Source organism: Propithecus coquereli, unplaced genomic scaffold (assembly GCF_000956105.1).
Source record: "Propithecus coquereli isolate 6110/MARCELLA unplaced genomic scaffold, Pcoq_1.0 Scaffold164, whole genome shotgun sequence".
Lineage (NCBI taxonomy): Eukaryota > Metazoa > Chordata > Mammalia > Primates > Indriidae > Propithecus > Propithecus coquereli.
The window spans coordinates 2,493,598-2,507,308 of NW_012140969.1; the positions used below are offsets into that span (position 1 = coordinate 2,493,598).

At 56.0% G+C, this 13,711-nt stretch overlaps 2 protein-coding genes across 3 annotated transcripts in view; one reads left to right on the forward strand and one right to left on the reverse strand.

Annotated features, from left to right (window-relative positions):
- Positions 1 to 103: 103 nt before the first annotated feature.
- CCDC151 (coiled-coil domain containing 151) lies at positions 104 to 9,119 on the reverse strand. 2 transcript variants are annotated; one of them, XM_012641308.1, is made up of 13 exons: positions 8,876 to 9,119; positions 7,106 to 7,227; positions 6,923 to 7,000; positions 4,746 to 4,913; positions 4,559 to 4,660; positions 4,338 to 4,463; positions 4,101 to 4,223; positions 3,410 to 3,562; positions 2,269 to 2,429; positions 2,019 to 2,175; positions 1,181 to 1,336; positions 642 to 726; positions 104 to 451 (listed from the first exon to the last, which is right to left on the reverse strand). In XM_012641308.1, exons 1-13 carry the CDS (start codon positions 9,117 to 9,119, stop codon positions 336 to 338), a joined length of 1,791 nt encoding a protein of 596 aa, XP_012496762.1. In that variant the 3' UTR covers positions 104 to 335. The 2 variants fall into 2 exon arrangements, with proteins under 2 accessions (XP_012496762.1, XP_012496763.1); XM_012641309.1 differs by lacking the exons at positions 4,559 to 4,660; positions 6,923 to 7,000 and having other exon boundaries at positions 336 to 451.
- A 528-nt stretch (positions 9,120 to 9,647) lies between these two features.
- Positions 9,648 to 13,711, forward strand: part of PRKCSH (protein kinase C substrate 80K-H) — a 13,135-nt gene continuing 9,071 nt past the window's right edge. The window contains exons 1-6 of the mRNA XM_012641244.1: positions 9,648 to 9,801; positions 10,120 to 10,280; positions 10,488 to 10,604; positions 10,916 to 11,011; positions 11,109 to 11,166; positions 12,291 to 12,408. Of these exons, the coding sequence (XP_012496698.1) occupies positions 10,199 to 10,280; positions 10,488 to 10,604; positions 10,916 to 11,011; positions 11,109 to 11,166; positions 12,291 to 12,408 (471 nt within the window). The 5' untranslated portion in view covers positions 9,648 to 9,801; positions 10,120 to 10,198. The remainder of the gene's footprint in view (positions 9,802 to 10,119; positions 10,281 to 10,487; positions 10,605 to 10,915; positions 11,012 to 11,108; positions 11,167 to 12,290; positions 12,409 to 13,711) is intronic.

Genomic DNA, 13,711 nt, shown 5'->3' on the forward strand with positions numbered 1-13,711 from the left:
ATGTCCCAGGTTGGAGGGGCCCGAGGCTATGGCCTTGGGTTTTGAGGGACAGCCCTCTCTTGGGCGGTGCGGGGTCAAGAAGAGGCGAATACCCAGGGGGCTAGTGGGTGACCTTTATTGCGCGATTCCGAGGCCGGCGCGGACCGGCTGGGAGATTTACTGTGGGAACGTCCGGCCTGACCCCGCCTCTCCTCCGGCGCCGCTGGTCTGCTATGCTGCGGGTACGGGGTACAGGCCCGTTCAGCCCTTGAGGGGCCCCGTGGGCCAGCGCTGGGCCCAGAGGGAATGGGGGCTCCGAAGGGGCCCCCAGGCGCCAGGTGAGCGCGAGAGTGAGCCTAGGACCTCCGGGAGCGACTGCGCTTCTTGTTGCGGCTTTCGATTAATTTCTGGGAACGGATCTTGAGCGCTGCGCGGTTCACCACCTCGTCCTCGTCCTCAGTCTCCTCTTCATCTGCTGGAGGCACCGAGGCCAGAGGAGGGGGGTGCGGGACACAGGGCCCCAGCTCAGATTTCCCTTCTCAGCCTTTACCCGCCCACTCCTACCTTGCCCTGGGCCGGGCATCAGACCACCCCCTGCTCCTGGGGGTGGGGCTCCAACCCCCCTCTTTCTCCCCCTTCCTGGTGCCCCCGCCCATACTGACCAAAGAACTTGTCCTTGGAACTGACAAGAGGCAGGGTGATGCGGGTGTTGTACTGGGGCAGCTTTCCCTCTAAGGTGGTGTAGAACTAGGTGGGGACAGGAGAGATGAGTGTGGGCGGGGCAGGGGCCACAGAGATCCCGTTCTCTCTCCTCCGCACCCCATTCCGAGACACGCCCTGATTCCAGAGAGAGACCACTGCCCACTCCTATCCCTCCTTCTCAGCTCCACCCCCTTGTCACTCAGGCCCACGCCTGGTCTCTGGGCCCTGTCCCTAGGCCTCTTGAGGCCAACCCTTGACCCCTAGCCACGACCTCCGGCCTCCTGGGTCCTACATGCAGCTCTTCTGGCTTCTCTCCCTTGTGTCTTAGGCTCCCCCTCAAACCTCACGCGTTGTCCCTAAGGCCCCTTCCTGGCTCATCAGCCTCCACCCTGGCCTCCCGAGGGTTGCTGCCCCCAGCTCGCTGGCTTTCCCACCCAGCCCGGCACCCTCAGCCCCACTCCCTGGCCTCGGGAGCCCTGGCCTCTGGCTGCAGGAGCACCTCGCGGTCTGCGATGTGGCGCAGCATCTCCGGCACATTCTGGCTCTCGAGCTGCCCTTGCAGTTTCAGCAGCTTTTCCTCCACCACGCCCAGCAGGTTCTGCAGATAGTCACCTGCCTTGGGATCCAACTCCTTTCCCGCGAAACGGCTGTTCTCCTGCGACCAGGGGCGGAGGCGGGTCAGCCCAGAGGGGCGGGGCCTCGATGACAGGCCCCACCCAAGGGCGGGGCTTTTTCGCATGGGCGGAGCCTCTGAGGTAACGACCATCCACAGGGGTGGTGCTAGCCTCTGGGGGCGGGGACTCTGAAGTCAAGGCCACGCCTGTGAGGGCGGGGCCTCTGAACCCTACCGATATAGGAAAAGGGTAGGGGACCTCTTTTGGTGCATAACTCGAGGGAGGCCATTGTGGGGATGGTCTTCTGCAGAAATATGTCTGGGCTGCTGGTAGGATGGGGCTCCTCCTCGCCCAGGCCGCTCCAGGATTGGGGCAGGGTCTCTGAGGTTTTGGATGGGGACAGGGTGGGACTTCCCATGGGGGCAGAACTTGAGGCTGGACAGAGTATCTTAAGTCTTGGGACTCTTGGTGAGTGAAAACGCCTTCTCCAGGAATGCGGGGCGAGGACTCTTGAGCAGTGGGGCGGGGCTTCCCTGTAGGCGGGGCATCTCCTATAGGTGGGGCCTCTCCAATAGGCGGGACCTCTAATATCCAGGACAGAGGATGGCATGGGCTCCCTGGGGCTGGCCAGTGTGGCAGGAACCCCTGCTGTGTGGCTGGGCCTGGTAGGGCCTGGTAAGTCCTGCGAGGGTCTGGTGGGGCTTCGTGGGGGCCGGGGCCTACCACGGTGATGTGGTTCAGCTTGCTCGCCAGGTGTTCCAGGCTCTCCTTGACAGTTTGCATCGTCCGCAAGGTGCGCTCCAGCTGACCCTGGGCCTCAGCTTGCCGCTTCTCCTCCGCCTTGAGACGCCCCTCGATCTCGGTTTGTAGCTTCTGCTGGCTGCAGGGAGCGAGGAAGTCATCTGCCTGGGCTTGGCTGTAGCGCAGCGGATCCCGCACCCTCCATGTCCTCCCTGGGGCACCGGGGCCTCACCTCACCAGCATGGCCTCCCCGGAGTACTTCAGGTCTTCAAGTTCCCGCTGTAGCCGCTGCTTCTCTTGCTTCAGCTTCCCCAGCGCCTGCTCATTCTCCCTCTTGAGAGTCTCCAACTGCTCGAAGGTTTCGCCCTGGGCCAGGAACCGCCGCACCACCGTCTGCAGGCCACCCAGCCCCAGTCAGAGCCAGGGCCTTGGGGAGGCACAGCTGCGCTCCACCTCCTCTTCCCCCCAGCACAGAACAGGTGGCCTAAGCTGGTGGCTTCAGCACAGCGATGTCTGGGGACTCTGTGGGTTAGACTCAGGGCTGCTTCAAGGGTGTGCAGCCCCAATATATCATTTTTTACGGGGCCCTTTCTTGTCTATATAAGGAATTAGAATCAGCCAAAATCAGCATGCGGGGGCAGCCGCGGCGGGGAGCACAATTTCTTTCCAAAATCAACGTGCCAGCAACTTCTGTCGGCAAATCTCGCCCAACCCCGCAAGGGAATACCGCCCATCCCTGGAGCGATCTGCTTGCCAGGCCCACTTCTGGAAAGCGGCTGAGCCTGGGTGCCCCCAAATGACCTCATAGATCAGAGTTCTAGATTCCTGGGGGTGGGCCTAGCAGGGAGCTGGAGGGCACCCCAAGGGGAGAAACTGGGCTAGGGTCCAGTGTTCGCCGACGGGAACCAGGCGCCAGAGGGCGACACAGCAGTCTTAGAATATTTCAAGGAAGACGCTGCAAAGTTAGGGACCCTGTTTGCCCAGATCTGAATGTGACACTGGGCCATCTACTGTGTCCCAGGCTGTTTCGCAGGCACTAGAGACAAAGAACAAGATAGAGAAAACTCCCAGTTCTCCTAGAGCTGACACGCCAAAGAAGTCAGCGCGGTGTAAGACAGAACAGAAGGCGAGGGAATGACCGCGAGTGTAGGAATGACTGCGAGTGTTGACAGCTTGTGCGGGTTTTGCTATAAAGGGCAGCAGAAAAACTGGGCAGTAGCTGGAGAGGGAAAGGATGTCTCTTCGGAAGAGAGCAGGTTTGTGTGCTGAAGAACGGACCCGGCAGAGAGGGGAGGCGGGGTGCGTTGGTTTCGCCCGCCTGGCCACGGCTGGGGCGCGTCTGGGGGGCAGAGAGGGCTGCAGGCAGCACTCACATGCGTCTCGGCCGTGCCGGTGGCGTCCTTGACCTTGCCGAAGATCACCTCCATCTGGTACATGCTCCAGCGCCGCCGCAGCTCCTCCTCCTTGGGGCGCAGTGTGTCCTGGGGCGCGTCGTCGGACTGCAGCAGCAGGTGCTCGCGCTGGGTCTGCGGGTCGAGGTCGGGGCCAGGGTCAGCTCACAGACAGGGCTTAGCGCAGAGGCTGGGGGCGGGAATCCAGACGGGGGCCTGGGAGGGGACGGGGCTTGGATGGGGTGGGGGGAAGGAAGGGCAAAGTCTTGGGGCCAAGGAAGGGAACCGGGGCAGGGGTCAGGAAGGCGGGCGGGACAGGGCCTTGGTAAAGGCTGGGCGGGGGGCGGAGTCAAGAGAGGCCGTGGAGTCTTAGGTAACAGCTGGGCTAGAGGCAGGGTCAGATTTAGGACTGGGGGCCTAGTCAGGTGGGGAAGGATGGTCAATGAGTAAGGGTAGAGCTGGATGCCATGTCAGAGCCAAAATGGGGCAATCAGGTGGGAAGGAGGGGAGGGCGGGGTCAGGGATGTGGGAGGAGTCCTTGCATCGAGTGGGGGTGGAGTCAGGGAGGGGGCGGGGTCAGGAGAACCCCAAAGAGTTGGGAAAGGTCTAGATCAGGCAGAGCCAGGTCATGGGTTGGCTGGGCTCACAGCCCTGCACCCCTGGGTGCGCCCACCTTGCGCTCCATGCGCTCATTCTCCAGTTTCTTCTCCTCCGCGCGCTTCTTGCAGTCAGTCACATAGCGCTCGCGCTTCCTGCGCTCTTGTAGCACAGTCTCCTCCAGATGCTGCAGCTGGTTCTGGAGGGGACCAGGGGACCAGGGGGACGGGCTGGCACCTACCGAGGCTCGCCTCGCTGCAGGGTGCTGGGAGGAAGGCGGGAGGGGGTGGGGACCGCGGCAGCTGGGCAGCACCTTGGCAAAGTCCCGGGCGTTGAGAGCCTCTTGGTTCACCGCGTGCAGTTCCTCCAGCTCGTGTTTGGTCCTCACCACCTCAGCCTCCATGGAGTCCAGCCGGTTCTCCAAGTTAAGGCTCTCCTCCTGGGGCGTGGGGTGGGGCAGGCCTGTGACTGCTGTCCCTGGCCAGGCCTGCCCTCCCTACTTGCCTCCCCCTCCCTAGGCGTCCTGGTCCGCACCTGTAGATAGGCCTTGAGCTGCAGGTACACGCTGGTTATGTGTTCCGCCTCCTCCGCCTTCATCCGGGCCTTTTCCAGGCGGTTCTCCAGGTTGCGCACGGTCTAGAGGGCCGCACAGCTGGGCTGAGTCCCCTCCGCCCTCAATGGCTCCCCCGGGACCCTGCCTCGCAGGCCTCACCGGCCCTACCTTGGCTACCTCCGTGTTGCTGTCGCGCGCCTCTGCCATCTCCAGGTGGCGAAGGCGGTGCTGGAGCTGGAGCTCCTCCAGCCGGCTCTGCCGCAACGCCACCTGGTGCCGCAGCGCGTTGAGCTGCTTCACCTTCTCGCTGAGCCGGTGGTCCAGCAGCTCCAGGGCCTGCTGCGGGGAGGGGAGCGAGAGCAGGGGCGGGGCCTGAACCCCCGCCAGTCCTTCCTCCTTCCTTCTCCCATATTGTGACTTCCGGGACCCCACTCTCCAGTTTTCCACCGGCCTCCCGGGCCACCCCTTCTCCATTTCCTTTGTCTTTGCTTTGGAGAGAGCGCCTGAGGCTCTCCTCTCTGTCCTGGTGACCTTAAGCAGTCTCAGGGTTTTAAAAGCCATCTGTATACTGAAGAAATGCTAATCTAGCCTTCCCTTTGAACTCCAAATATACACTGCCTTCCAGATGTTTCCACAGGCGCCTCAAAACCATCACTTCCAAAATCAAGCACACGATGGTCCCCCAAACCTGCCCTCTTACATCTCCCCCATCTCAGATCATGGTGACTCCTTCCTTCCGAGTACTCGAGCCCAAAACCTTGACGCCATCTTCAACTTTTTTTCTTTCTCTCCCATCTACAACCGATTTGTTAACAAATGCTGTTCGATATCAAAGGTTCCCCTGGAGATCTCTCTTTCCTTCCATTTCCATTGCTTTTATCCTAGTGCAGCCAACACCATCTTTTTTTTTTCTTTTTTTTTAAGAGACAGGGTCTCACTCTGTCACTCAGGCTGGAGTGCAGTGGTGCTATCATAGCTCACGAATTCCTGGACTCAAGTGATCCTTCTGTCTTGGCCTCCCAAAGTGGTGGGACTGCAGGTGTGAGCCACCACGCCTGGCCCTGTATTTCACCTGGATGACCTATACCTTGCCTGCCCTCTTGCCTCCTCAAAGTCCATTTGCCACGTCTCTGATTCTTGCTATGAAGTTCATGGTCTTCATCATGGCCCATAGTGCCTGTTGCGTGGCTCAGCACTGGCTGACATCTGCTACAGAGCCCCCTTCACTCACTCTCCTGCCACCCTGGCTTCTCTGTATCGCCAACATTTTAAGCTTGTTTCTACTCCAAGGCATTTGCCCTTGCTGTTCTCTGCGCCTAGAGCATGCTCTTCCCCAAATCTTTTCCTGCCTGTCCCATTCTCAGCTTAAATGTCATTTCCAGAAGAGAAAGAGAGCTCTTTGCTAACCCCACCCCCAAATCTAAAGTGCCCACCCCGTCCCCACCCTTCTCTAGCAAGTCACACTGTTTTGTTTTATTCATTTCTCCAGTTACTACTAGAAATGACTGTGTTTCTTTTTTCTTTTTTTGAGGCAGATTCTTGCTCTGTTTCCTGGGCTAAAGTACCGTGGCATCAGCCTAGCTCACAGCAACCTCAAACTCTTGGGCTCAAGCGATCCTCCTGCCTCAGCCTCCTGAGTAGCTGAGACTACAGCCACGTGCCACCACACCTGGCTAATTTTTCATATTTTTAGTCCTCCAGCTATTTTTTTCTATTTTTAGTTGAGACAGGGTTTCTCACTCTTGCTCAGGCTGGTCTTGCATTCGTGTTTTTTGTTTTGTTTGTTTGTTTGTTTGTTTACCTGCTTTCCCCACTGGCATATAACGCTTTTTTTTTCCGAGACAGGATCTCATTCTGTCAGTGAGTTCAGTGGAGTGGCATGCAGTGGCGCAATCATAGTTCACTGTAGCCTCGAACTCCTGCACTCAAGCAATCCTCCCACCTCAGCCTCCCAAGAAGGCACACACCACCACACTTGACTAATTTTTAAAATTTTGTGTACAGATGAGGTCTCGCTGTGTTGCCCAGGCTGCTCTCAGACTCCCAGCTTCAAGTGATTGTCCTGTGTTGGCCTCCCCAAGGGCCAGGATTATAGGTGTGAGCCACCATGCTCGGCAGATGTGAGCTTTTTAGGGGTGGAGACTTGGTCTGTTTTTTTCACTGCACCTAATACCATGACAGGTGCGAGCACAGTGCATAATAAAGATTGAATTGAGTGAGCACATGGAAGGTGGCTTGCATGGAGGAAGGATTGGAGAGGGTGGGACTAGAGACAGGAAGTAGAGGGGAGGGGACCTAGGCCGGAAGTGAAGGGCGATGGGCGGTGGGGTAAGAGTGGAGCAAACCTGGCCTGTCCTGTTCTTCAGGTATGGCTTCTCTGACTTCCATTCCTGAATCACTGTCTGGACCACTTTCTCATCTCCCTGCAAAGAGAGGATTCCAGTCACTCCTCACCTAGGCCACCTCCACCTGAGGCCAGGCTGCCTCCCTGTCCCCTGGAATCCCTTCACCTGCCTCTGCACCCTCACCTTGAGCAGGTCCATCAGCTGTAGTTCCAGTGCCTTAGTCTCCTCGCGGAGCTGATTAATAGTCTCCTGGTTCTTCTTGATGTTCCACTGGGAGCTCTCATAAAAGGCCTTCTGGTCACCCTCTAGGGGGCAGGTGAGGTGGGCAGACACAGTTCAGTGTCACTGGGTGGTTTCAATGTTCCAGAGGCAAGACCTTTTTGCAATCGTCAACTTAACATTATAGCAATGCAGTCGTCACTCGGTATACTTAGGGGATTGATTCTGGGACCCCTGATTATGACAAAATCTACACACACTCAAGTCCCTGCAGAACCCGTGGATATGAAAAGTTGGCCCTCCACACACTCGGGTTTGCATGGTGAGAATACTGTATTTTTGATCCTAGTTTGGTTGTATTAATAGATGCGGAACCCGTGGATACAGAAGGCCAACTCTATTTATTGAAAAAAATCTGCATATAAGAGGACCTGCACAGGTCAAACCCGTGTTGTTCAAGGATCGACTGTACTTCACTTTGAGTTTGTATTATGTGTTGAATGCTGGACTAAGAGGTTTCCAGGTATCATATGCCATATGCCAATAGGCACATATCTGTATGCATATCATACCCATTTCACAGTTGAGGAGACTGAGGCTCAGACTGGTTAAATTGTTCAAAGTCACATTCAGTCTCACTCCTGCGCCTACACCTTCAACGACTATGCAAGATTGCCTCTTAAGAATAACAAAAATGATAATAACATTAATGGCTTACACCCAAGGATTCCTCAACCTCGACACCACTGACATCTGGGCTGGATAATTATTAATATTTGCTGTGGGGAGCTGTCCTGTGCCTTGTAGGATGTTGAGCGGCATCCTGACCTCTACCCACTAGATGCCAGTAGCAGACACCCACCCTAAACAGTGTGACAAAGAAAAATGTCTTCAGACATTGCCAAACAGTCCCTGGGGAGCAAAATTACCCTCTTCCATTGAGAACCACTGGTTTTCACTTTATAGTACTTTACTGTGTACCAGGCACTGTTGTTCTAAGCACATTACATATTTCAAGTACCTATAATGTATGTTTACTATACCCATTTTTTTTTTTTTTTTTTTTGAGACAGAGTCTCACTCTGTTGCCCTGGCTAGAGTGAGTGCCATGGTGTTAGCCTAGCTCACAGCAACCTCAAACTCCTGGGCTCAAGCGATCCTACTGCCTCAGTCTCCCAAGTAGCTGGGACTACAGGCATGCGCTACCTTAGCCACCACGCCCGGCCTTAAACTTCTAATTCTTAATACAAAGTCGGTGCTCACTCCTCCTAGGATAAAACCCATCTTCCAGGTGACGGACCTTGCTCAGGCTGGTCTCGAACTCCTGAGCTCAAACAATCCGCCCGCCTCGGCCTCCCAGAGTGCTAGGATTACAGGCGTGAGCCACCACATCCGGCCTACTATACCCATTTAACATATGGAAAAACTGAGAGCAATTAGGTTACTCTTAGTTCCCCAAGGTCAAACAATTATTGTGCAGAGCCAGGATTTCAACCCAGAAAATCTGAATCTGAAATCTATGGTCTTTACCACTACATACATAACAGAGAGCTGAAATTACATTAAAATATGAAATATAGTCCACTCGGTGCTGAGCTCAGGAGAAGTTTTAAAAATGAGATGAGGAAAGCCACGATCATACTGGTGAAACGCCTTTGTCACACTATGTCTGGCCACAAGACTGCGTGGACACAGTTGACCCCTGACCCTCTGTGCTCTCTGGAGCCATCTTACCTAACAGTTGTATCTTTCTTTGTAACTCAGCCACCTGCAAGTGCACAGTGGACTTCCCCACACCGCGGCGGAGGGGTGCGTCCTTGAAATGGGGTGGGGACCAGGCCTGAACCGTGCCCTTGCTTCGAGGGTGGTCGTACTTGGGCGAAGCCTTCCTGTTTTTGACCTTGGAAGATGGCGTCGTAACCTGGTCCTGAGCAGGAAGGGCGTTCGTGGCGGCCGCCCAGCACAGGGGAGACGTCATGATTGGGTTGGGGCCGAGGGCCTCAAGGGGTTAGAGGGGCAACTAGGAGTCAGTCGCCCCAGTCCAGGATCTGTCAGCTCGGGTTCCCTGGGCTCTGGGAATGCACTTTCCGACCGCCTGGCGGGGCCTCTCAGCATCTCCCAGTTGCTAGGTAACCTCTTCCCCTCCTCCCTCCAGTGTTTCCATGGAGACCACCCGCGTTCCATTGCACCACTTTCATTGGCTGACGCTGCGCGCGGGGGCGGTCCCATCAGGGGGCGGGGCAGAGACACGCAACAGGGCGGTAGGGGAGGGTACTTTGGACATCACATGCTCATCCCATTTTCCTCCGCCCTTCCTTCCCTTCCCCCGCAGGAGTTTCTCTGGTATTTTTCAGGAACTTTCTTTTCCGGTTGCAGAAGCCGCCACTCCCAAGATGGAGGTACGCTGCGCCGCCATTAAGAGTGAGCCTTCAGAACTATCTTCTCTAAGGCTTCACAGTCCTGTCCAAGATGGCCGTCTGGATTCCGGCACCGCCCCCGCGTTTGCCTCTCCCAACATGGCGGCCCTGAGCCGCTGTTCCCGTACGCGATGCAATGCCGGAAGTGACGTTACCGGGCTTTTCCGCTTTCTTTCTACAGCAGGAACCGTGGCTACTGGGCAAGCGGGACGCGCCGAATAGTGACCTTTGCCCCGGCCTCGTGTAGGTGCCGAACTAGCAAGTGGGAGGGCACCCCAATTTCCTATAGGGGGCAGTCGGAGGGTTCGCGTGTGTGTTGGGGTGGAGAGGTTTAACCCCTTTGGCCTCATTGGCGGGAACTGGGCCACAATTGGGCACAGGGAGCGGAGGTTTTGAGGTCCCCACCATTGATTTGAGCAAAGTGAGACTCTCCTCCACTGGCCAGGATTAGGGAGACCTTTCGGAAGCAAAGTGAGCCCTGACCGCCCAGAAGCCGTGGAGGAATCCAATTGGCTGGAAGTAGCCCTCTCCTACTGACCGAGCACCCTTTTCTTACTGCAGCGTGGGGACACAGCGCATCTCCCCGCAGCCTGCTTCCTCCCACAGAACCTGTTTCCGGTCTCAGAGCCTCCAGTAAGAGATGTTGCTGCTGCCGCTTCTGCTGCTGCTACCCCTTTGCTGGGCTGTGGAGGTCAAGAGGCCCCGGGGTGTCTCCCTCACCAGTGAGTCCTGATTCGTCTTGCCGCCAGGATGCACTTGGGGGTAGGGTGTGGGAGGGACCAACCTTTGGCCCTGGGATAGGCATTCACAGTCCTTTGCCTCAGTTTCCCGGCAGTGCTTATCCGGTGGGGCTGGGGGGACACAGGTGGTATCTGATGAAGACCCCTTCCTGCCTTGGGCTGAGCGTTTTCCCCGCCTCTTCCCTGCAGACCATCACTTCTACGATGAGTCCAAGCCTTTCACTTGCCTGGACGGTTCGGCCACCATCCCCTTTGATCAGGTCAACGATGACTACTGTGACTGCAAGGATGGCTCAGATGAGCCAGGTGAGTTTGTTCTCCATTCATTCATTGAAGCCACTGCACTCCAGCTTGGGTGACAGAGCGAGACCCTGTCAAAAAAAAAAGTGAAGGCAAGGCCCTGTTTTAAAGGGCCTCAGTCTCAGTGAGGAAAGGCGGGAGGGAACACTGGAAGAGTTGTTTCAGGCCTGGAGCATGCAGCTTTGCCTCCCTTGGTTGTTCCTGCCTTTCTTTTGCTCTCTGCATGCATGTGGTTTCCGGGGCTCTGTCTATGGATGGATGGGACATTTCTGGCCCTGAGTGGACTCCGCAAACCTCCCCTCCCTTGTTTCTTACAGGCACAGCTGCCTGTTCTAATGGCAGCTTCCACTGCACCAACACTGGCTACAAGCCCCTGTATGTCCCCTCCAGCAGGGTCAACGATGGAATTTGTGGTGAGTGAGGACACACTGGGGTGGGGGAATGAGGCAGTGAGTGGAGGGCAGGAGAAGGCCCTGCCAGGTCTGATCTCAGCCCCTGCTTCTGCCTCAGACTGCTGCGATGGGACAGACGAGTACAACAGCGGCATTGTCTGTGAGAACACCTGCAAGTACGTGGGCAACAATACCCCTCTCATCACCCCACCCCAGGACCTTGCCTGGTCCCACCCAGACAATCAGGCCCGTTCTCTGTTCTGTTTTTGACTACTGAGTGCTTACTCTCTGCCAGGTGCCTTTTGAACCCTAATCACTGGCTTTCTCTCTAGTCCAAAAGTAACTGTTTCCCTAGTCAATAAATAAGGAGACTGAAGTTTAGAAAGGAAAATGACTTCCCCAGGGACACACAGCTAGGAGATGGCAGAGCCAGGACTCAAACCAAGGTCAGCCTAACTTCTGACTCCAAACTTTTAATTGTCATGCTCTGCTGCAGGGCCTCAAAACGTAAACGCCCACAGGCAGGTAATGTAAATAACACAAGCAGGCTGAGTACAAGGCAGTAGGGAGTGGTGGGGATTGTGGCATCCAAAGGAATAGCTGTGAGGCCAGGAGTTGGAGACCAGTCTGGGCAACAGTGAGACCCCATTTCTACAAAATTGTAAAAATTAGCCAGATGTGGTGGTGTGCATCTGTAGCTACTCAGGAGGCTGAGGCAGGAGGATCGCTTGAGCCCAGGAGTTTGAGGTTGTGGTGAGCTGTGATGACACCACTGCACACTAGCCCAGGCAACAAAGCTAGACTCTGTCTCCAAAAATAACAATAATAACAGCTGTTCTCAACTCCAATTGAGAGGGCTGGATTAGTTTTTCAAAGTCCCAATATGGATGTAAACTCTCCTGATGTCAGATCTTTTCAGTAGAGGATGGATTAAGCACAACACACTTACCAGCCAGATTATCTGTTTGTCTGGGAGTCTGATTTTTGTTCTTTCTCTCAACTTTCTCCACTTTCTCTTGGGAGCTAACTTCTAGCTCTACCTCCCAGCACTCTTTAGTCCCTTGCCTGACCCCAAGAGTGGGCAAACCCTGGCCTCTGTCCCTCCTTCCAAGGACAGGGATGAAGAGTTGAGAGAGCCTGGGCTCGGGAGGGGAGTTTGCTCTCTTGCTTTTCCCACCATGGTTGGCAGGGGCGGCGGGTGGGGGCGGGGTCAGCAGGTGGGTTGAGCCCTTTTTGGAAAAGGCAGACCTGGTGGCCTAAATGCCCATTGGTGGTACCTGTGTGTCCACCCCCACCCCAGAGAGAAGGGCCGTAAGGAGAGGGAGTCTCTGCAGCAGATGGCAGAGGTTACCCGCGAGGGGTTTCGCCTGAAGAGGATCCTTATCGAGGACTGGAAGAAGGCCCGGGAGGAGAAGCAGGTGAGGGGTTCCTGGGGGCTGACATGGGATGATCTGGGCATTGAGGCTGCTACACATGGGCTGGCAAACCACCTGCCCCTGACTAGAAGTGTCCTTGGGCAAGTTTCCACCTGCCTGTACCTTGCTTTCTCAGTTGTGCACTGGGCATTAATTTTTAGCTAAGTAGCTCCCAAGTGGGTGGCAGTCATCTCAGGAGTTGATCAGTACCTTGGACATCAGACTCACATGGGCTTGAAGGGGCTCTGCTGCCTCCTAGGGATGGGAGGGAATGCTTCTTTGCATTCCAGGTCTGTGGTCCCATTGTCTGTGTAAGTGGATCTGATGACCATGTGACCCCCAGTTCGGGGGTGGGGGGGCAGCTCAATAAGATAACATCAGTGAGCAGCAGCCGGATTAGTTCAGTAGGTGAGTGCTTGGGGGTCCCTGGGTGTGTGTCTCTCCCTACCTCCTTGCCACCCCCTTGGCTGTTAGATGGGTTGGTGTCCTCACCACTGTGCCAGGGCTCCTGCTTCACCCACTAAGTGAGGGCTCCAGCTCTGTTTTCCTGCCCAAGGAAGGAAGGTTCCAGGTCTTTTCTCTCCCACCCCCATGGCTAGTGAGGTCCCCCCCAAATTCAGGGGACAGTGAGATCCCTCTCAAATTCCAGGAGTACTGGGGGAGCCATGTGGTGAGGTCAACTCCAAGTGACCTCTGCCCTCCTGGGGAGGTGGGAGGATCCTGGCAGGAGGCCAGGCTAAGGTATCCGCCAAGGTCTTAGGAGGAAAGTGACGCCACGGGGCCTTAGGCTACAGCTTGTGGGCCCCATCGCCAAAGCAGAGCCAGCCCAACACACTTGCTCCTTCTTGAAACATCCACAGAGGCCCAGGATGTGCTATGCACTGGGCAGGAGGATGGAACCAGACCTGGATCTGCCTCAAGCAGCTCATCGTCTAGTGGAAGGGACAGACAGACAGAAAGTGACTCCCAGGGATGCTGGGCAAAGGGAAGTTTGGGGCTGTGAGGCATAGAAGAGGCTCTTGCCCAGTCCCCTTCCCTCTCTGTCTTGGAGGAAGAAGGCAGGAAAGACTTCCTGGAGGAAGAAATTTCTATCTAAACTAGAATCCATAGGGTAATTTGGAGTTAGCCAGGGAGAGTGTTCCAGGCTGTGTTCCAGTGTTCCACAGCATATTTAAAGAACTGGGCCCAGACATGGTGGCTCATGCCTATAATCCCAGCACTCTGGGAGGTTGAGGTGGGAGGATCTCTTGAGGTCAGGAGTTCGAGACCAGCCTGAGCGAGAGTAAGATCCCATCTCTACTAAAAA